This window comes from Labrus bergylta, chromosome 6 (assembly GCF_963930695.1).
Source record: "Labrus bergylta chromosome 6, fLabBer1.1, whole genome shotgun sequence".
Taxonomy (NCBI): Eukaryota; Metazoa; Chordata; class Actinopteri; order Labriformes; family Labridae; genus Labrus; species Labrus bergylta.
In genome coordinates, this window is record NC_089200.1 from 6958729 (window position 1) to 6981819 (window position 23091).

The following is a 23091-nucleotide window of genomic DNA, read 5'->3' on the forward strand; positions in this document are numbered from 1 at the left end:
GTGTGTGTGTGTGTGTGTGTGTGTGTGTGTGTGTGTGTGTGTGTGTGTGTGTGTGTGTGTGTGTGTGTGTGTGTGTGTGTGTGTGTGAGAGAGGCGGTGTTGGCGGTCACGCACGTGGACAGTGTTTTCATTTTAGGGGCTGCTGCAGTCACCTTAAACACGCACATGTGACCTGGGAATTTGTCTGGTCGGGTTACACAAATACAGTCTTGTGCGCACACACACACACGCGACACACACACACACACACACACACACACACACACACACACACACACACACACACACACACACACACACACACACACACACACACTGGGCTCCAACCCTGCAGCCCTGTGCAGAAAACGGGAGGTCGGCTCCTTTTTTAAAGGCAGAAATTAGTTATTGCAATTAAATGTTGAAAATATTAGTAGCTGGGTGCACGGTGGTGCGTTGGTTAGCGCTGTTGCGTCACAGCATGGAGGTGCATGGTTCGAATCCCTGCATACAGGACCCCTCACTGGATTTTGCATGTTATCCCCGTGCATGTGTGGTTTCTCTCTGGGTACGCCGCCTTCCTCCCACAGTCTAAAGACATGCTCAAAGACTCTAAAATTGCCCTTAGGTATGTCTGTTTGTTTGTCTCTATATGTCAGTCCTGTGATTGGCTGGCGACAGAGTGTATCCCGCCTCTTGCCCAATAACAGCTGGGATTGGCTCCAGCCCGCCCCCCCTGGATGGGAAAAGTTGTATTGATGATGGATGGCTGGATGGAAATATTAGTGGCTCTTTCAGTTACTTTACTGATGTAATGCCTACTTTTCTTCTTTTTTTTTGTACATTGTTGGATCAGTATTGTGTTGTTTTTTTTTAAGTGCACTTCCCACAGATCGCTGCTCCATTTAATGTGTCCAGTCTTGTGATAATTTTTTTCCCCGGGGACTCTATTTAATGACGGGATTTAATGCTCTTACTAACCAAACAATTGTTCTTCTATTCATTTCCACCAAACAGCGATGCTGCTGCCAGAGAAATAAAATGTGTCACTTCCTTTGTGCCGAATAGATTTTTCCCAGGAAAGCCCAAACAGAGTAATCACAACAGCACATTTGTTGTTGGGTTGGACCAGTTGGTAAAAGACATTAAAACTCTCCCGTTGATGGCCCGGCTCTTCCCTGCAGCCAGTCAGTGGGAGTTAAAACCAAAACATTTTAATTCTTTTGTTCATACAAACCACACATCCTCCACCCATACTTGTACTCGTATATCACACAGTCACAGCAACTCCTCTGTGCTTTATATGTCAAGAAGACGTCACACACTTTTGCTGTTCTGTCATCCCATAAATGGCATTAAATTCATCTCTTGCACAATGCTTCATTTTCTTGCGTGTTAGGAACACATTCACAAACTACAAACAGGAGACAGAGGGAGAAGATGGGGAAATGCCAGTCCAATCATCATTTTGTATAAAGATGAAAAAAGGGACAACTTGCCAGATGTGTGGTGCAACACTGGCGTCATTTTGTCTTTGTACAGGTTTTGAAAAGGTCTTAAATTTGAAACCCTACCACCCCACTTAAGGCCTGTTCAATTCCCCTTGTATGCCAAGCGCTCAAAAGGCGATGACAATGCTACATTCACCTCCAGAAACACTGCTATTATTTGCTGCTGGTTCATTGGAGGTATCCATCACATAAAAAATAGGGATTCTGTCTTTCTCACTTCCACCTTACAACCTCCATTTAACAGAAAGCCAGCCTACGAAATACATTAAATGATGTCATGAATTGTTTTTATTATTATTTGGTAGGTTTTGTTCACCCTGTCATACAACCCATGTGTTTGACTTTGAGCTGTATTTTTGTTTTAATCAAATGTGTCTTATTTTCCCCATTTATACTATGCATTTGTATGACATTTGTTAAATAAAATCTGTATTCTTTATTATTTATTCTACAAATTAGTACGGGAAAACGATCAAAAGAAAATGAACAGAGTAGCTCTATATCTGGTGAAAATCTCACTTCCAAAAATACCTTTCCCCGAATGTTGACTCTTCATCCTTTTTTCTTTTCTTTTTTAACACATTTCCACCTCCCCTCTCTCGTCTCGTCTCGGAGGTATCCGTCCGCAGATGTTCTTCTCATAAACATTAAGAGGCACCTGTCTCTCCTCTGGTCATAACATCCTCCAACCCCCCTGACTTCCACTTGGCAACATGGGCGTCTTCTCAGCCCCTCCCCCCGCCGTCTGTCCCACCTATACACCTCCTTCAGATTACATAAATAACATGACATCTGCTGAGGAGGAATGTCCGTCTGCTCCTGTGTTCTCCATTAAGCCCCCCAGACGGAGAGAGAGAGAGAGCGATTCGGTCCAAAAAGATGTGGTTCTTTCTTTGGTATTTCAGTCTTCTGCCTGATAATCTGTCTTACAGTTCTGTGGACTCCATCAGCCTGCATGCTGTTTATTTATCAAAATGTCTCTTCTATCTTTGGGTGTAGATCATGCAGCAGATGAGCGACCATCGCTATGACAAGCTGACTGTGCCCGATGACCTCGCTGCCAACTGCATCTACATGAACCTCCCCGATAAAGGCCATGTGCTTCTGCACAGCACAACAGAGGAGTTTCCAGAGAGTGTCAAGGTAACGCTCGGCTCACTGCGAATCCATGCACACTGACTTTGTCTCACACGTTCGTTTATACAATCCTGAGGTCCTTTGGGAGGAACCAACAGCGTCAGGGACAGGCAGGCTGGTTCAGTGGCTAACATTTAAAGATCCCTTTCTTTTGTTGCTCTGCGTCCCGTCCAGACCTCTGAGACAAACAAAGTGGCTGGAGAGGGAAACCCTGCAGAACTAGTGTGGTCGTTCAACACAAACCACAGGCAGCAGTTTGTGTGTTTTTATTTTAAACAAAGGAACCTGTAGTTTCATGTGAAGAGGTGTTTTGTGGGCATGACTCAGACTCTTTTCCCCACGTTGAATAAAAAAAAAAAAAAAAAGTCCTTAAAGCTGCTATAACCAATGTCATATAATTTTCTGATTGTTATTTTGGAAAGGGCCTGCCACTTTACTGTTAGTTCAATCTCGCTGCACTCTTTAGTGTCCTTCTTAGACATTTCCCAAATCACCCCCCATTGACAGCACCCTCGTCCTACCTTCCATTACAGGTTAGCAAAGTTAGCTGCTAGCTAGTTAACAAAGTGGAGCATTAAGCAGCTAAGGAGCTAAGATAATTCACTTCAGGATGTTTAGACTTCTAACCACAGCTTCCAGGGACAGACACGTAGCTGTCGGGTGAATAATCTCACAAATAAAGATGGATACTAATGTTTTTTTTTCCCTGTTTTTGCATGGATGTGTTAATATGCCACTTGCTAACATGTTGACGGACTCGACTTGTGACTGTTCTCGTATGCTAATGCAGTTTTTATAGTGTCCCTACTTAATGATAAAAGTCAAATATATGAGTGTTAGATGGAAAAGAAAAGACTCTTGATGTCTGGTTACTCACTTGGAAGGATTTCAGGATTCTGTTATTGGAGCATTCAAAAAGAAATCTTGGATGAAGAGACTAATTCAGACGAACAGTTGAATTGTTGCCCTCTGTGCTTTCTTAGGAACTATCCTCCAAGCATGTCCTCTTTGTGAAAGTGTTAATTGTTGAATGCTGTTTTTGATAAACCTGTCTACAGCCATCTCACAACATGGACACAAATCACTGCATGAACACGTGATGTTCCTGTATTTCTTTTAGAAACACAGACATACTCTACTTGAAATGCCTCGCTGATACTTTCCACAGTAGCCCACCGGGAACGTCGTGTTATTGTCTCACTTTGCCTTCTGGGGTTTGGAAAACACTGAGCGGTAACCGTGTTATTTTGATCCTTTGGGGGTGACTCCACTTCACAACAAGTCGAAAAGATTCTCACGGGATCGAACACAGCAACCCTACAATCTGCGGAGACAGCGCTCAGACCTCAAAATGTACTCCGTGGTTGAAACCCCAACCTCCAGCTGCTATTTTTAGAAGGAAGAATTCACAAGATGAGGCATCTTTGGACTCACATTCGTGCTGGAGGCTTTGTTTTTTTTCTTCCTGAGAGACTGACTGAGGGAATTCAACTTGGCAATAATAAAAATCTATAACTCATGCTTCCTCTTTTGGTGGCACATTTGGACCATATGGAGCAGAATCTGAGAAATGTGGGTTTGTTCCATGAACAGTTTTTATAGAATTCAGACCCAGCAGAAAATTGGCCTGGAGTCTACTTTATGGTCCAAACCGATGTTTAAGAAATTGTATCTTAAAGAAAGTGGGGGGAAATGAGGACAAGACATAACATAAACAGCATGTAAGTAAGGTATGTGTTTTATGAGTTGAGCACCATGCTATGTTGTAGAGTAATTCTGCAGTTCATACATGTTTCCTAGGGGGATTTTTTTCTTGTTCCTCTATAGAGGAGTCCAGATTTCACTTCATTCTGCACGATTTCTGCAGTTTTGTAACTCTAAACATCAGCTGTCCTAATCCCCGGTCTATTTTTAGACTGCTTATGGAGTTATATAAGAGTTCCACATTAACAAAGGCGGGGGGGTGGGGGGGGGTCATGAGAGAAGAGTGGTGGGGTCGGAGGGGGGCGGAGACGGGGGCATCTTTAATGGGCAGCAGTGGCGACGGCTCGCCAGTTCTCAGTTTAAAGATAAAGAAAGCGAGGAGACAGAAAGCCCAGTGAAAAACAGGAGTTCCTACTGTGTGGGACCATGCCGGTCCAGCATATAAATCTCAACCGCAGTAATGAGAACTCGGCTGGAAATGTTCAAAACAAGAGACACTTTGGAGGTAGAGATGCTATAAACAGCAGGGGATTTACTGATGTTTTGGAGGAGTTTCACAAAAGCACAACTTTCCCTGAGTTGACCAACTGAACACGGAGCCTAGCTGAGGTTTTTTTTCGGATGGTTTGGCCAAATGCTGCCCCTGAAAACTCAAAGATTGTAAAAATCAATCACGTGGTACCTGATTTGACATGCTCTTATCGACCTTGTTGGACACAGGGTTGCAAAATCACCAACTTGGCAGGCTGCAAGGTTCCCAAAACTCACAAGGTTTTCAACAAGGTTTTACCAGAATATGACATGGGCTTTATGAGGCCGATATCAATATTGGGGAGGAGAAAAAAATACTATATCGGCCGATATCTTTCTTAGATCTATGTCCAATCTGTAGATATAGATACACACATTTATATATATTGCGTTAACCCCTAAATGCAGTTATCAAACACTTGTGGAAAACTATATACAGTATAATGAAGACAAGATGGTCACTCAGCTGTAGTTGTAATCCAAATGGCACCCTCTGCTGATGACAGAGAAACTCAAATGAAATGCTTTTTAACTTGTGCATAAATCTAGTAATATCGATATCTGGGATCAAATTAGCCGAAACCAATAGTCACTGGATATGTTAATATTGGCCAATTAATCAGTCGGGCTCTAGTAATGATGGAAGAGGACGTTGTCAGTTGGCTGGTCTGGGAGGATTTCATGACTGCAGGGCAGAGGGAGACTCAGGATGTGGTTTCCCCCTCAGGCATGATTCTGCCCCGAGCTGATCGCGGCCCAGACTGTGCCTAGAATTAGACGAACAAGATGAAGGGATGGAGAAGGAGGGGGGGATGGATGAGAGTGTGGGTCGTAGAATTCCACAGGGGTGTAGGGGGATGGTTCGGCATGTAAGTAGGCGATGTCAGGTGATTGAAGGTGTTGTTTAGGTGTGGTACCGCTCCAGAACCAATACATTAACTCCATTTAGGGATCTCTTAAGTCATCTTGTGTTGTCAAGTCAAATTTGGAATTCATTTAATACCTTAGAAAGAGACTGAATCTGACTATCTGTACATGAATGTGAACACAGTACTTAAGTTTGGGACCAAATACTGTGGGAACATTGTATTGGAGAATTCATTGAGCCCATATTTTAAAGTTTAATAGATGTGATTGTGCAGATCTATTCAAACTCAAAGACTGCTCTCATCCGGACTCCTAACAACATTACACAGAATGTCTCAAGTGTGATAAGGTAAAAGAGTTCATTGTCTTTAAATATGGCGACTGGATCACCAGTGGCTTCGTCAGCCATATTGCATCATGAGATAAGAATTTGTTTAGTTGGCCCCTCTAACTTTGCCGCGGGGGCCTCGCTCGGTATAACAGCAGGGTTAAAGTGAGAGTTTAAAGAAAGAAGAAAAAATATCCTGGTTTGGAAGTCGATGTAGGAAAACACTAGTTTTCTTCTGGAAAATGTCCACAGGGTGACACACTACTTTACGAGGGTCTTTGGAACATGTCGTAATAGTTCTCACTCCCATCATTTTTCAGTTTTTTTTTTTGGTTTTTGCCGAGCAGGAAGCGTCCACGAATGCTTGTTCTCCTACTTCACATTTTGTGTCAGGCTGCAGGAGCTTCAAATCACGGCGCATTTACAAGTTGACAGGATGGGTAAACAAACGTCCAGAAAGTGTTGCATAAGTTCTTACTTTCAGTTTAACTACTGCCGGTTGAGCTGTTAGTCAGCCTCGTCTAATTAGCTCAGAGTAATGCTGGCTGGCCAATACCTGCTGGCTCCCACACCTAGTACCCGCGGGTGGAGACAGGAGGTAGGCATGCCATGGCTTTGTCTTTTATGTATTTTGAAATGAATGATAACGTTAATTGTAGTATGAATAATCTTGTCCTGATTCTTATTGGCTGCAGGATGGCCATTATTTTCTGACAATGGGATACCTTTGAAATAAAAATGTTTGTTCACTGTTCTAAAATGAAGCGCTGGACATACATATCAGCCTGTGTCTAAAATGAGTAACCATAGTAACAGGGGCCCAGTGAAAGCCTCTGTTTTCTAATTTATGCTCCTCTTTTTCATGCTAATATCTTATTACCACAAATTCGGGGAAATTCAACTTCATGTTGTTTACTGTTTAGACAAAGTGAAAGCTTTATTGATGTGGAGGAAGCTGAAAGATGAGAAATTGAAGAAGGAGAAACTTTTGTTATGTACAACTCTAAGGGCCTGATTCACTAACAATGGATTGTAGCTGCTAGTCCAAAATGGTGCATCATTTGCTCCAGCTATCTGCACTGTTTTATGGTATTGGGTCATGAAGTATACTGTAGGTCTAGTGATATTTGACTGTTTTATCCACATGAAGATGATTCGCTAGGGTGGTAGGAGAAACATTTTCAGGGTTTAATTTGATACAAGACTTAAACATGTAAAATGATTAGAGCACAGCTTCCTCTCAGAATGGAGCAAGCTAAGAGAAACTCAGAAAAGAAAAAAGAAAAAAACTCACAAAACCACGTGCGTAACGGTTCCAGACCATTTCCACAGATGTGAAAGTGTCGAGTGGCTCAACACTTACATACAGACAATTAATTTTTGAGTCATACAGAGGCGGAATTGTTATCCTGATCACTGGAAAGTGTGCACGTGACATGTCTTCTAAATACTGCTGGTCTCAGCAGATGATTTCTGCTGCACTCTAACGGCACGTGGTTCTGCCAGTGTTTGTAAATTGGCCGCTTTTTTTTGCAATGATACTTATTTGCATAGAAAGGGGAAAGTTTTTCCTCAAATTACTGTTTAATGATTCTTTTCAATATGGAGTATGTATGTAGTAGTAGTAGTAGTAGTAGTAGTAGTAGTAGTAGTAGTAGTAGTAGTAGTAATATGCACAACCAGCACTGCCTCAGAGACACTTGTTTGCTCTGCAGTCCAGTTTTGGTTGCATTTAACACCTTTGCATGTGTTTTGTGAATTAGTCTGTTTGATTCATTGGCACAGGTTTAGCAACCGCTCGGGGCCCCCAGGCCAGTAGGGGGCCCCCACACGTCTGACAGAATTTAAACCACTGTCAGTTTTCAATGACAGAACCCCCCTAAGGTTGTCCCATCTGACAGCACTCACTCTTGTTGCACTGTTGTAAATGAAAGTCCCCGGAGGTAAAATGAAGGGTTTTATTGTTCTTTATATATATATGTGTTTTATATATATATGTTAATGTACAAAATCTGTAAAAACTTTATTAAAAGTTCACATTTTGCTCATTTATGACATAACGGTAATGAACACTGAATTTATGCCGAGGGCCCCCACAGACTCTAGAATCCCCACTGCCTGTTGTGAATCAGTTCCTGGGTGTTGTCCTTCAGTACCTCTGAGCACCACAGGAGGGCGCCTGTAACACAAGATCCAGGAAGTACACTACCCCTTTGAACTTGATGATACTATGGATAACTTTCCATTTGTTATTCATCTTGCTACTTCAGGCTCTGGCACACAGGAAATGAACAAAATTCATTGATACAGAGAAAATGCCGAGGCAAGTTAGCTAGCTAGTCTTATTAGCAAACTTACTTTCAAATTTGATGTACTTTAAGTCGACTTTACCCAATGTGAACGATTTGAATCTTGCTAGCATACCGATATCCTTCTGGCTTCTAGCTTAGTAAAAGCCTGAGCCTTGCAGAGGAGGAATATCTCCAATGTCAAGTTGTAGCGAAGACCCCATCTATTTACTGGAGTAGTAAACAACGTTTCCATATGGACAGAGAGAGACTTTGTTCAGGTCTCAGTCAAACAGTTAAGATTCATCTTTAAGCAGCTGGTCCATGGTATACGCTGGGTGATGTAATGTATGATGTACATTTAGGAGTTGGCCGTTATCGGGACATTATGTCACTTTTTCCACTGACGTTCTCACTCGTGTGTCCCACAGGTGTTTGAGAAGTTGAAGGACCACATGTTGATCCCCGTTTCCAACATGGAGAAGGCGAAAGTGGACGGAGCCCTCACTTGCTGCTCTGTACTCATCAACAAGAAGGCCAACATCTGAGCACGCTCACCAGGGGGTCTCTCAGTGTAATGGTAACCGAGCGGACCCTGAATCCAATCACCAAGGACCCCAGTCATATTAGACTGGATATTAGATAAGGGAGTTAATTTACATTTAAAGGTCTTAAAAACTGTGTGAATAGTTAGTTTGACAAACAAAGGCAGATAATCTTAGGTTAGTGTTGTCACTGTAGGAATTAAAAAAAAGTGATTCTTGATTTGGATTTAAAACATTTTCATAAAAACACAATTATGAGGCAATAGTCCGGGCTTTCAGGATGCATAATGGATAATCATTTCTGTTCAAGGGTTTGCTACTTAAAAATGAGTGTACCACTAAAATACAAATCTAATTAACATCGAATGTGAAAAAGGGAAAGTTTGATCTAAGATCAGAAGAGGAGGAGACCATGTGCCATTGGGTAACCCCCAATTCCCAGACCCAACCCTGAACTTGTGGTGCCCCCGTTCTGTGTGTAGATCCGTGCTTATTGCTCCATGTATTACAAAAAGAACCACAAATAACAGAGCACTGGACCAGCCAAACCACATGGATCTGAGATATGTAGCGCCCCCCCCCAATCAAACAATCTGCAATGCAGGTTAATGAATTAGATACCTAATACAGACGACGTATACAGTCGGTTTATACTGTTTATATGCATAGTTTTAACTGTCGTTATATTTAGTGTGTATTTGGTTAAATTATCCAAATGCTACTTGTTGGTAATGTGATTTTCAAGAACTGTATTTTGAAGTTGAATGAGATAATCCTAATACTGCTGTAACTTGAAAACCTCAGTGATTCTTTAAAACGTGTGTTAAATTGCTGACTATATATGTCATGACGATACAGTATGTTCAAACTACCAGCTCAGCATTGTGTAATTCTGAATGTGCATGGCCTCACTGTCTAACAAATACAGTTCTTGAAATGACTTCTAAAGGGGCTTTTGGTATTGATGCAGCGCAGCCGGGTGTCATTGTGATTTTTCTTTATGATTTTGTGATTGGTATTGAAAGTATTGCCAATGAGACCTGAGGTGCTCTTGCTTTTCATGCCCATTACGTATCATTGCTATTGATTGTAACAGTATTGGAGACGCCACCAGCCAGAGACGCTAGCTGTAATCTGCATGTTAAAAGCTTCCTGTGATGTAAACAAGAAGTGTTTGTAGCCTTTTGGTTTCGTGGTGAAGCTCGTGCAGCACACATCCGTTCTCTCATACACCAAATTGCTTGTTGGAAAAGTCTTCTGAGATTCGGTATAATATTCACTTTGTAAGTCATGGTGCCATGGGAGGGGCGTCACAAAGTATATCCATCATTTTATTGTAATGTGGTCACTCCTGGCTCCACAAAGCCAACATTGAAATGGCCAAAGTGCTAATTTGGGTCTTCAAAAGGGGCGTTTAAACAATGGCTGACATGACGGTGGCTATCTATCTAAGCTCTACTTTGTTCCAGTGTTAAACCTCTTTTCCTTGAATTCCTAATGCCTTTATTGAAATTCTGTTGCCCTACCTGTTAAACTAATCAGAATGCCTTGTAGTTTCACACCATTGCTTCTGCCCTGTGTTGTTGGCTCTTTTTATTTTCCTCTCTGGCAGCTTTTACTCCAAAACTGCCCGTTAAGAGCACGCTGTGAATCTGATGTCTGCTCCTCTAAATCCAATCCCAGCAAATGTGACTGCAGCGAGAGTTTGCACTCAGCATGCACGACAAGCTTACTGCCCCTGTCTGCTGTGTTTCCATGCGTGTTCACAATCCTCTCTGCCAGCAGGAGTTTAAAAAGGAAGTCGATGTGCTTTTTATGGCCTTTAATTCTATTGTCGCCGAGGGCAGTGTGCACACTTAACGTGTAAAATGATTTGAAACGGTACATGCTGCAGCCCATCACTCCTGAAACCATGTTGTGTCTCAGTGTGATTGTGAGTGAAAGTTGAGGAAATGACATCAGGAGGTGATTCAGCCTCCCTCTGCAGACGTTTGTGTGTATGGACAAGCGGGCAGTGGTGATGAAACGCGGAAAGAATTCCTGCTGGGAGGAGAGGCTTGTACACCAGTAAACACTGACTCTCTTAAAACTTTCTCTGTCTGACGCTGACTCTCTCTCTCTCGCACTCTCTCTCTCTCTCTCTCCCACCCTCTTATATTGCCTCATACTCAATCTGGGCAAATTTATGGCCATGATATCATACAGTCTGGCAGACACACTGTAGATGTGATGGCCATGCCGTTAAAGTGTGACAGTAGCAGTATATTTTACAGGAGGCGTTTGGCCGGGTGCAGGGTGATAACATAGTTTGCAGAGCGTCCAGTTCCAGAAACCTCAGCCATAAGAGGCCACGGCGTACAGAGTCAAAAAAGTGGATCTTGGGCTTTTAATTTTTATACTTCAGCCCCAAATCACCTCTATGCTGTACAGTTCCCATGATTTAAAGTTAGAGTAACATTTCATAAATTTTTTGGCTGCAGCTGGCTAGGCTGAATGTAACCGCTCCTGAACACGTGTGCCGACTTCGTTGAGGGCTTTTTGTTTTTGTTTTTATCCTCGGAGTAATCTCCAACACTCATCCCGTCAGTCATTAATGTTTCCTTTTACCTTTTGTTCCAACTCAGGTCTCTTGGTTTTTCCAAACAAATTGTGATTAATAATGATTTGAGTCATTTGAAATTGAGCCTTCTGTTTACTTTGTGAAATAAATTAACATCTCGCATTGAACTGTGTTGCTTTTTTTTTTTCAACTTAGGGTAATTTTTTAAAGTTTTGACTTTCAATGAGAATGTTTAAGAATACGAGACTTCTTTAGGTCATTCAAATCTAATCCTTCTGTCATTTTTATCTAGTGTTGAACACAGTGTTGTCACAGAGAGACTTACTCACACTGTGATAATCCTTCTCTGCTCGTTGCTCTCTGCTACTACCTAGTGTCAACAGATGTGTAACACAATCAAATTGATTTTGAGGAAAATGCCAAGAAAAAAACAGCTTTCAATTTTTATTGCATAAACATTTAAACCCTCAACACTAAATATTGTAACAAAAAAAAAATCAGTGTCCATTGTTATCTATTGTTACATTGAAGGAGAGGACGATTAAATACGTTTTTTCTTACATTTCTGATTAATGACATATTTCAAGCCACCGTTAATTGTGAGTAAATAGAATTAAGGTAATTTGATATAAATCCACACAACATTTAATATAAATGTAATATAAATGAGAAGTTATTCTCAAACAATAACAAAAAAATACATTTATATTTTACACAATTTAATAGGATCTCTTCCAGACTAAAAAAATAAAAAATGTGCCCAACAGCTAATTTGGACCAAAGCTTACATATTTGCATATAGCCTACAGTAGGGTGGCCATATGTCCCGATTTGAAAGAGACAGTCCCGTTTCCAAGCCCTATGTCCCGAGTCCCCCCATGCTTATGATGCAGTAAAAATCCATATGTACATTCATCGTATTTTACAATGAGTCCTGATTGAAAGAATATATACAACAAATCTGAACCAGTGAAATCAAAGCACACTTGTTCATTTAGCTACAAGGGAGATTCGTATAGATGTTGCCTGGACCCCTCACAGCCATTAGCTTGCTCTCAAATCTGTCTACCGGCTCAGCCAGAGGCAAGTACGAGTAGTTCAGAAATTTGGCGCTGGTGCATGATGGGACAGAGACTGAACATTCGCAGCACGCAGAGGAACATGTCTGGATGAAGTCATCTTTCACCGCCGCCACTTCTTTCTCTCCGACCTGCTCGCACACATATTTGTTTCCCTTTGGAGAGAGAAAGATGCTGTCTTTGTTCAGAGTCACATAATCTGGAAACACTTCAGTCCCGGGACATTCGTTTGCCTGTTCTCTGCCCGAGAGGTCGCTTTCTGTTGACAACAACTGGATCGATTCCTCCTCTGATAGCTTCTCCAACACAGACACCTCATTTTCTGACATAATCTCCACCAGGGATGAGGTGGTTTCTTCGGTGCAATGCTTCGCTGTCATTGGTGGATCCTGTGGAGTGAGTATAAAGTGAAGTCATTATTAACACAGAGGTATGTAAATAGGTGCTAGAATTGTGTTTAATCTTGGCTCTATTTTTATCCCAATTAGCATTTGGATCTATGGTTTTAATCAGTGATGGCTTGATTTGATTTTTTCCACTGACAAAATAACTTCTTCATCCCAATATACATCTTTGTTTATTTGATGTAAGAATCAGATATTAACCATATTTACGTGGTTAAATAATTTACCCATTTCTGCCCATTGATCTCTGTCAGAAAGCCCTGTAAGACTTTGTCAAGGTTGGGCACTGGCGGCCAAAAATACTGTTTCAGCTGTCTGTAAAAAAAGAACACATAAAATAAAGTGGGATTAGTCAAACAATGAGCAACGGGTAAAATCCTACATTTAAGGAATTGGTTAGGAGCTTGAAAATGTTGTTATATATCAAATATTTTTCATTTTTACGCTTTGTTTTCAGTTTTCATTTTCTTTATTTATTAAAAAGAACTAGCTGACAACAGAGGCGTGTCCAGACTTTTTTGACTGTGGTTGCCCAACTGGGCCACAAACAAATATGAATTATTTACGCTTTCCAACATCTACTTTATAACACAAGATAATTAGTTTCCACATAAGTCCCACCTCTGACAGGGCTAATAGCATTTTTTCCACACATTTTGGATTTTTTTGGGTGGCCAATCAGATTTCTCAGGGGGCCCACGCCACCCCTCTGGACACGCCCCTGTCTGACAACAGTTTGAATGAGCTGGAAAACAGTCCTACCTGTGGTATGTGTAAAATAAGATCATGAGGATGATGAAGGCTATCAGCACAAAGACAGGCATGCACAGTAACAGCAACTGGCCTGTAAAGATCATTTAAAAAAAAATGTTCAAGGTCAAATAGTTCTCTTCATTCATGGTAATAAAGAAAAGCATGTAATAGCTGTTTATTGTTTCAATGCATGAAGAATACATCACAACCCATGTTATGACAAAATCAATAGATAAAGGAACTTAGTCTGCAGCATTCTCACAAGTTATCACACTTTCTGCTCGTCATTTTTATTCAAGCAACAAGATATTTCTAAATCTATAATAATTAATAATTTATATGATGAGGGCTTATTTTTCCTCACTGACTTTTGAGTGTCAGCTAACCTTTGTCTGTGGGTGCATCACCGGTGAGCACATCAGACCAGTCGCTCCAGTGGCCTGAGTAAATGGACCCATTGGGTTTAGCTCGGAGCTTCACACTGTACTGATGACCTGCAGGAACATCCAGGTATGTGCTCGTCTCCGGACCCTTTAAAAGCCTCGTCTGCAGACAGAAAGTCGGTTTTGACATCGTATGGAAATGTCTCTGATGATGCTCTTTTTTTGTTTTACTTTTTTATTTTGTTCCTTAATGGATCAAGTTGTAATTTTTTTTTTTAGAATCTGATCTTTAAACTTGACACGATTCAAGAACTGAAAATTCCTCTTTGGTGCCATCTGCTGGTAATATCAAGAATGACAGTCATATAACCGTCTTCAGCCATTATCATAATTCAAACACAAGCATTTGCCAATAATTCAAAAGAGACTTTACTCAGATATAATGCAAAAAAAAAAAAAAAAAATACTTAAAAATAATGACTCAATTGTTGCTTCACATTAGATAATGAACAAAGAATGTCAAACTGAATGGGCCTTTGATGAAACTTTACCATCCACTCTTCACTCCCTCTGATGTGGTAGCCGACTTCATACTGCAGGTGAGCCGACAGAGACGGGAGAGGAGCTTCCCATTTCAAACACAACTTGTCTTCCTGCACTGCTGCTTTTGGATGACTTGGCGGGGATGTTTTAACTGAAAACATAAAGTACACATTAGTAAAGTGGATCTCATTGAGGAAACACAGAGGCAGGAAGCTGTCATGAGAAAAATGCAAACCAAATTAAAAACAGTTTTTTTATGATACAGCTTTGTTGTTTATTGGCAGTGTTAATTATTATTAGTAGTATTATCATCTGTAGCTCAGTCTGGGGTGGCTGTAGCCCAGTCTATAGGGACTTGGGTTGGGAACTAGTTGCCGGGTCACTCCCTGAGCAATGCCCAGCTTCCCTTGAGCAAGGCACCAAACCCCCAACTACTCGGGCGCTTTCTTTCACTCTTACATCTCTCCATTAGTGCAGGTCCAGAGGATCCTGTTGGTACATGTGTGTGTATCATGTCTCAATAACACAGTGTAAAAGTCATTTCCCCTCATGATTTTAAAAAAGTTTGTAAAGTAGGCTGCTGAAAAACATTGAGCTTAAATTCTTATCTAAGTTGTTAAGAAGACTATTTTAAGTCTTCCCTTTTCAAGAAGCCATCATATCCCCTGATGCATGACTTTTTAAACTAATGAAACTAATGGAGTTAGAGAGGACGGATAAAAAAGAAGAGAATCAGACATCACTCACTGCTCTTGTTGAGGGTAAACTTCTCAGTGTAGAAAGTTCTGCTGAGAGAAGTTGCAGTGCTGATGAGCTTCACCCTGACTTTATTGGACTCGTCACCGTAGAAACAGCACTTGTCAATCAAGTCCCGCTCAGCGAGACACTCGGTCCACTCGGTCCAGCCCAAACCTTTACTGTGGGAATCATAAAATCGTCATGTTAAATCAGTCAGTTGTGTTTTGATGAGCTTCAACACAAATGTCTCAACATTTTATTTTTTTAATGTTTTGGTCAGTATACAATGTGCTTTTGTTGCTCAGTGTTTCACAATGAGTCTGGTGTTTTTTGATTGTTAGTCACAGTCGGGTCTTAAGGCAAAATTAGTTATTATCATTATCAATTAATCTGCTGGTTTGTTAAGGATAAAAAGATTCATCTTTAAACCTCCAACATGTCCAAAAACCATTAAAAAATAACATCCTTCTATTCCTGAACTCCCAGGGTGAGTATTTGAACTTTCTTTCGTGTGTTTAGTTGTTGGTTATTCCTGTTTTATTTTGTAGTACTTGCCCCTGTGTTTCATGTCTCGCTCTATTACCATCGTTTGTGTTTTCCCACCTTCGTTATCATGCGCCCCTGCCCTCCAATGGGCCTCACCAATATCTTCTTCAGAATTTTCCTAAGATTTCTAAGAAGACTCTCCGTCAGATTCCCCAACGTGTTCTTAAACGACTGAATTGTTCACAGCTGTGTTCTCATCTCCTTGTGTTTGTGAGTTTAAAGCATTCGTCTGCTGTTCCCAATTAGCACAGGTCATGCTAATTGGGAACAGCAGGCACTAATGCCCATAAAAGGGCATGAGTGCAGTGATTGTGTGCTCTACTCTCATTTTGTTCACCTGTGTCTTGTTAGTCACACCTGTCTTGATTACCTCAGTGTGTATTTAGCCCTAGTCCACATATAGGCGCTTATCTTTCAAAACTGAGGTTTTCCTCCCCTATTTAAAATAAAAAATAAAAAATAAAAAATAAAAACACAAAACGCACTGTTACGGCTGTCATGCCTAGTCAAAAACGATGTCCTTGATGTCTACAATGAAAATTTCATTTGACAAAGTTGTCCATTCAGGAACCTCTGCTTGTCAACGTAGTGGGAGAGTAACTGTGTGTGTGTGTGTGTGTCAGCATGTAGAAAGTCCAGTTAGCAAAGTTAACAGCAGCACTAGTTTGGATACGTCTGCTAACACACTTATCTGATGTAAAAGTAAGTGTCAGCGTTGCACAGAAACCGGCGCACAGTGTGACATTAGAATCCAAAAACTTAGTTTTCCTCGTCTACACATAAACACCTTAAACAGAGTTCATGAAAATCTTCACCCTGAAAGGAGTTTTCCAAAAGGTGACTTTTCAGTGACCAAAAACCTTAGTGTCTGTGTTTCCTTGTTAATTGTTTTGCACCAATACACCAAGTCCAATTCCTTGTATGTGTAAATGTACTGGGCAATAAACCCTGATTCTGCCATTCTGTGTCAGTCCGTTGTCAGTCCTTCACCCTTTTCCTCTTTCCTTACAATATTTGAGTTTCATGTTTTAGCTTGTGTTTGTTTTTGTGGATCTTGTTTGCTTTTGGAGGGTTTTGACTTTGAAAAATAAATCTTTTGGTTTTGGTTCTTGTCTTCGGTTAAATACATTATTTTTGGGTGTTTTCTGCACATGGGTCCTCCCTTTGTTTAATCTCCATCGATGTTTTTTTTTGTTGTCCAACCAGCAGTCTAAATGACAATACAAGTTGCAAATCATAAAATGTTTATGCTGACACAGTGTAAATAATTTTTCAATGAAGTGGGCAAAACATTTTCTTTGGATTTATTAGTCTAAACTCATAAAACATGTCATCACATTAATGATATAAAATGAGAAATGTACCTGACACCCATCTGGTAGAAAAGTTTGAGCTCCATCTGATCATCATATCTGCTCCCATTCCACTGGCAGGTGATATATTTAAGATCAGAGGTGAAGCACATCAGTGAAATATCATCTAAAAATTATTGAAAACATATCGTCCAATTACTGTATTTATGACATAGAAGGTGATATGAGACGGTATGGATACATTTCTTAACCCAAACTCTTCATTGAGTTATCCTTCAACACTTTCCTGACCTGAACTTTGAGGAACCACAGCCCACACAGGATGTGACCAGCTGCTCCAGTGTCCAGCATCGTGATCATAAGCACATTTTACTCTGATCTGCACCTTGACCTCCTCCCCTGGTACCAGAAGGTCCAGTACGTCCCCTTCCTCTACCTGCGAACAATCAATACCTTTTATAAAACCTTACACAACCCTTTTTTAACTCACTTTAATAAACACCACAAGTCTGCAGGAAGCAAAAAGTCGGCTAACTCGAATTATTTTAAAGGTTTTATAACTATAATCATGTTCTACAGAGTAGGGGAAAAAAACGGTGAAAATCGATGTCATACAACTTTGTCCTGTTGATTCATAATGTCTGAGTTCAGAAAAACTAAGTGACAAAGTGTAAACGTTGTATGTATGTACAGTATACCTCCATTTTTGTCTTCTCTCCGAGTCCTTTAGAGGAGTATTTCATTTCGTACATCACTGTATCGGCGCAGTATTTCAGGACCGTTGAGCGCCATGAAACCTGCAGCTGTCCTGGTTCACCATTTTGATGTAGGGACACATTAAAGGGGGGATGCATCAGAACTACAACACCAAAAACAAAAAAAAAGGTTCATAATCAATTAGTGATAATTTACTTGTGTTTTAACTTTTACCACATTTACATGGCAGCAATTTGACTCTGTCGTCATGGTCAGAGTGGGAAGAGAAGCTCAAATGTTTTTATAATGTTGTACAGTTGAATTCAAGGTTTGCATATTTTATTTAGAAAAAGATCAGGATCAACACTATTGTAAAATAGACAGTGAATATTTTAAGGTTTAACACATATTTGATCAAATTAGCAAACCAATGGGGCGCTGGTGGCGCAGTGGTTAGTGCGAGCGGCCCCATGTATGGAGGCTATAGTCCTCAAAGCTTAGCTAAATCTTAGCTAACCAATTACAATCTAAAAAAATTACATCACAAATTACCCTTAGCTAGCTAACATTACCATTAGCTTGGAATTTACCCACCTTCTATTGTTTTGTATTTCAACAGGGGTCGGACGAAGAATCAATATATTGTAATACTGACGGAAACTTCACAGACATGTTTTAGGGACCCCTGAGACTTATTGAAACTTGTTGAAAATTTGTATAATACGTGACCTTTAATGTTAATATAGGTAGTTTGTGGAGTATTATAGTTAACAAGCTGTTAAATGTATGCTGTTTTAACTTTATGGCCAGATGTCGCACCACAGTCTCTCTGCAACCCAGATGAATCTCGTTCCATTCCCTTTTGTTCAGTGAGTAAATATTGCAAAAGATTGTAACATTACTGATTGTAAGTCCACCTCAAAATTGGGATTTAAGTGTGGCTGTTCGGCACTGGTGGTGAGCAAAAAGATGTCAGGAGGCAGAAGTCAACGCAAAATGAAGTGATTGAGTTGTTAACCAAAAATAGCACCAAACAAAAGTTCCGGGTAACCTAATAAAACAAGATTACGTAAACCAAACGAAACCACAGCCTCACAGCAAGCTGCCACTAACCAAACAACCCCCCCAGACTCTGGCTTTATACAAGAAAACCCCAACTGGCCTCACTTTGTCTGATTAAGCTCAGGTGATTTCACTCAGCCTAATCACTCTGCAGGCCAGTGTAGGGAAGGTGGGGGCAGGTGAAAGGTATGGGACAACCTTTTCACAAAGATAAATAAATAAATATAATTTTGATAAAAAAAAGTCTTACAGTGGTCTTCTACAGAGACGGTCCGGTTGAACAGGCTGGTGTTGGTGTCACGCTCCACAACTTCAAGATGTGTCGCCACATAAACGAAAACATCCGTTTCAGGAAATGAGCAGATGTGTAGGACAGTTTCTTCTTCGTCTGTTCTCTGGACAGACATTTCACATGTCCTCTGTCTGGGCAGGCTTGATTAGAACAAGTGACAAACACAATAGACATTGTTGGAAATAAATACAACATAATTTGTACGGCAGGAAAAAAAAAAAAGGATGTTTATCATGTGATTGTGATGCAAGTTATTTGATACATGAAAATGAGAAAGAATAAATGAATAAAAAAGGTACAAGTAATTTGGTTTTATCTGGAGCTGCAGACTTGCAGTTTACAGTTTGAAGCGGTGACTGATGGATACCTCACACAAATACAAAAAAACAAGTATAACCTGTAAGAAATAATTGCTTAAATGCCAGATAACATGTCTCTCTGACATCCTTTAACATTAAAAACATGAAGAATTCACTGCAGTGTCCAACATACCCTTCAATCCTGTAGAGCAGATCATAAGTCATGTCATTGTCTGCAGTCTCAAAGAAGCAGGTGAAATCCTGCTCCGTCCGGGTGAAACATTTCGGATCCTGCTCATCTTTCAAGAGCAAAACATCTGCATGACAAAGAGCAGACCGTATAATCACCCCTGGATTCAAACGTATTAAAACATAGAGTGAGGACTCAATGGTATTTTATTTTCCTGGTTTCTTTTTCCTTGAGAAATGTTACCTTGTCCAAACATGATTTAACAAAGACGACCCACTGATTGTCAAGAAAAGCAATATCAGATCTTTGTGGCACAACAAACTTCTACACCACTTGACCATTGGAGTATGTTGTTCTTGCAACTTGTTTGCAATCAAGTTTTTTATAAAGAGTTTTATAAACTATGACCATCCAAAAATAAAACCCTCCTTTAGCCCTACCTGTCTTTGACAGATGGTTGAAAGTCCCATCCTGGCAGCAGCACACCTGTATCCACAAGCTTAGAAGTATCTCCCAGAAGCAAAGTAAATTCATTGTAGATCAAGATATTCTGATGCCTTACATGTCTTAAATCACCAGGTCACTTAAATGCCTGCGTATGTGCATTGTGAGTCGTCTTTGTTATGATTTTTCAGTTGGCATGGTAAGGTCGAGCAGTGCAGAAGGGGTTGGCACAATGGGATCAGTTTGTGCTGAGAGCAGGAAGCAAGTTTTTTGTAAAGTGGAAGTTATCACCAAAAATGGCTGTTTGGGAGGAGTGTGATAAAAAAAAATGTCATGGTGTATTGACATAGTTTCTTTCAGCATTAGACTCTGAAGTGTATTAAAGATGGTAATGATTGACTTTCTGGATTTGCATTTTTTTCCTTTAATTTGTAAATAGACACCTCACCAACAAAAGCTATAAGAGGTCATCATGGACTTAAATACAGGAGTGAAGAAGACGCAGCAGAAATGATCCAAAGTTCTTCAAAGGATTCAAGTCTGAGGACATCCACCCAAACACATCCGCCACTGAACCAACCTGTCAACCAATCAAATCACTGATCCATAACCCACCTTTACAGAACTGCTTTTAATGGCGAATTATGCTGTTTTAATCATTGATTTCATATTTTTTTTTCCTTTTCTATTGTGACTTTGTAAAGTTTCTTTATATTTAAAAGTGTTACACAAATAAAATATGTTATTATTATTATCATTATTATTATTATTAAGCTTTAAACTCGAGGATAAAAGATTAAGCCAATGCTGAATCGCCCAGGGCTGCAGTTTCTTGATTGGCTACTTGAGGCCTGCACCAAAGTGAGGCAATCGCCATCATGCCCATTAATATTGGGTAATCTAATGATTTGCAGTGTCGTTCATTGTAATGATGTTCTCAGAATCAGTGGATCATCCTCTAAAAAAAAAAAAAAACCATCAACATTACACAATTAAAAGTCCAAGTCACCTCAGCAACTTCCTCTCCGCCTTGACACTTTCTACCTCCAAGACATATTTTTTACCTGTAAAAATAGAAATTTACTCCGAATCAGTCTTGAAGTTAAGTTTGTAATTAGATTTTCAACATTTATGCTGGCACTCAACCATCTGTGTCCAGATGCAATAGTTGATCAACTGGAAATTCGTCAGTACTTTTTAAAGGTCGAAAGACGAATGTAATTTTAAAAAACTACTTTATTTACATGTTTTACTGCCACTCCCAAGTTTGCAAGTTAGACAGTGTGCGGGAGTTTATCTTTAACGCAACATACAGCACAATATTTTGGCACCACAGACTGATACCATCTCTGCCAACACATTGATGTTACCAACAGGTGCTCAGTGGTTTTTGACTTTGAAAGTTCAGCAAATAATAAGCCGCCCTGACCAAACTGGAAACGATAGCACTGATGCAAAAACATGATACATTCAAACGTTGTCGTCTAAATATTTATTTTTGCAGGGAAAGTTGTCAGGTCCGACAGGAAGTAGTACACTGAGATTACAAATGTGTAAAAGCTTTCTTTCAAGTGAGTTCATTCGCCCTGACATCGCAGTGCATGCAACAAAATGTATGTTTTTACAAACTGATAAAATGTCTGCATGAGACAAAGCCAAAACTGAATTTAGGATTTTTACACCTTCACATCGCCGACCTAGCTTTTGTAGTCGGCTGCTGGAGTCAGTGGATGATATAAAAAACCTCTTCTACATCTGTGAAGTGGAAAGATAGATAGTGTATCCCAGAAACAATAACATTTCTTTTGTTCTAAACACATTAGAGTCTGTAGAGCAGGTAAAGTAAGTGACATACCCCCTGAAATGTAAACCTTCTCATGTGACCATATCAAGTCAAACAGATGAGGTCACACTGGGGCTTCCATGTTGAATGCTTCATACTTAAAATATAGATTTTCAGTCAGGGTATAAAAATACATTTTATGTGCATCCGGATCTCTTATACGTTTGCATGTGAAGCTGATGTGTTTGTGCGAGAGTCTTCAGGAAGCTGGCCCACTGAGACTGTGTTTGACAGACACTTGGGTGCTTGTGGTTGGTTTGTGGAGGAAACTCAGTGACAGATCAGCTCTGTGCAGCAGGGACACCACTGTTCCTGAACTTAGAGAGGACACTTTGGCTCTGACTATTGTTTTCTACCATGCATAGCATAAATAGGTCAGTGCGTCTACACAGCAAAAAAAAAAAAAACAGCAAAAACAACAGAACACAAGTCAAGATAGACTACATTGTACAGTTTATTTTATCTCACTGAAATTCAAGATAATCTCTGTAAACTGGAGGTATGCTGTTAGTGCGTATCTGCACTTTGTCAGCCATGTGTGTTGTGTTTCTGTGTTGTCTGACCATGGCTGAATAAATCTAAGATGATCCACAGTCTGTTTCACGATTTCATCATTGTCCATCTACTACAGAAATAACCCCCACCTAACATATGCACAATGTTGTTGTGCTCACTTCCCACACAAGGTCTTAAAAATGACCTGTGAAGCCGCCCTTTGCGTTATGCCATTCATAAACAATGCAATAAGTCTACAAGGAATGAAAGATTATTTTATTGTCAGAAACACCTTGAAAACGTGGAATCGTGTGCGTTTGCACTTTGGGATTGTGACTCAATACTCTATTTTGGCTCCTATTTCATGTAATCCTGATTTTGTACAGTCTTGCTCAGATGGGGGTTTTAAAACATGGAAGAGTGCTGGTATTTCACAAATACCAGATCTCTTTTTAGATGGGACTCTAAAATCTTTCTAAAATCGTTATCTACAAATCTTTTATCGTTATCTTTAAACAAAAAAACTCTAAGTTTTTTACATGATCAAATGTTTATCAACAT

At 40.2% G+C, this 23091-nt stretch overlaps 2 protein-coding genes across 3 annotated transcripts in view; one reads left to right on the forward strand and one right to left on the reverse strand.

The window, feature by feature from the left end:
• Window positions 1-11617, forward strand: part of ddah1 (dimethylarginine dimethylaminohydrolase 1) — an 89928-nt gene extending 78311 nt beyond the window's left edge. For both annotated transcript variants that reach the window (XM_065955647.1, XM_020633741.3), the window contains 2 exons: window positions 2490-2633; window positions 8777-11617. In XM_065955647.1, coding sequence (XP_065811719.1) covers window positions 2490-2633; window positions 8777-8893 — 261 coding nt within the window. In that variant the 3' untranslated portion in view covers window positions 8894-11617. The remainder of the gene's footprint in view (window positions 1-2489; window positions 2634-8776) is intronic.
• A 264-nt stretch (window positions 11618-11881) lies between these two features.
• On the reverse strand, window positions 11882-20424 carry mpl (MPL proto-oncogene, thrombopoietin receptor). Its single transcript, XM_020633760.3, has 12 exons — window positions 20189-20424; window positions 19752-19875; window positions 19218-19399; window positions 17908-18068; window positions 17501-17645; window positions 17261-17375; window positions 15360-15529; window positions 14621-14763; window positions 14073-14232; window positions 13696-13777; window positions 13161-13248; window positions 11882-12918 (listed from the first exon to the last, which is right to left on the reverse strand). The coding sequence occupies exons 1-12, from the start codon at window positions 20280-20282 to the stop codon at window positions 12445-12447; spliced, it is 1938 nt and encodes a 645-aa protein (XP_020489416.2). The 5' UTR covers window positions 20283-20424; the 3' UTR covers window positions 11882-12444.
• Between the last annotated feature and the right edge of the window lie 2667 nt (window positions 20425-23091).

Excerpts from the sequence above, each read along its gene's own strand:
- mpl (XM_020633760.3), bottom strand. The coding sequence starts at position 20,282 with ATGAATTTACTTTGCTTCTGGGAGATACTTCTAAGCTTGTGGATACAG. Across the intron at positions 19,876-20,188 it reads CAACCATCTGTCAAAGACAG|ATGTTTTGCTCTTGAAAGAT; the intron begins GTAGGGCTAAAG and ends TTTGTCATGCAG. Across the intron at positions 12,919-13,160 it reads AGATCAATGGGCAGAAATGG|GATCCACCAATGACAGCGAA; the intron begins GTAAATTATTTA and ends CTCACTCCACAG.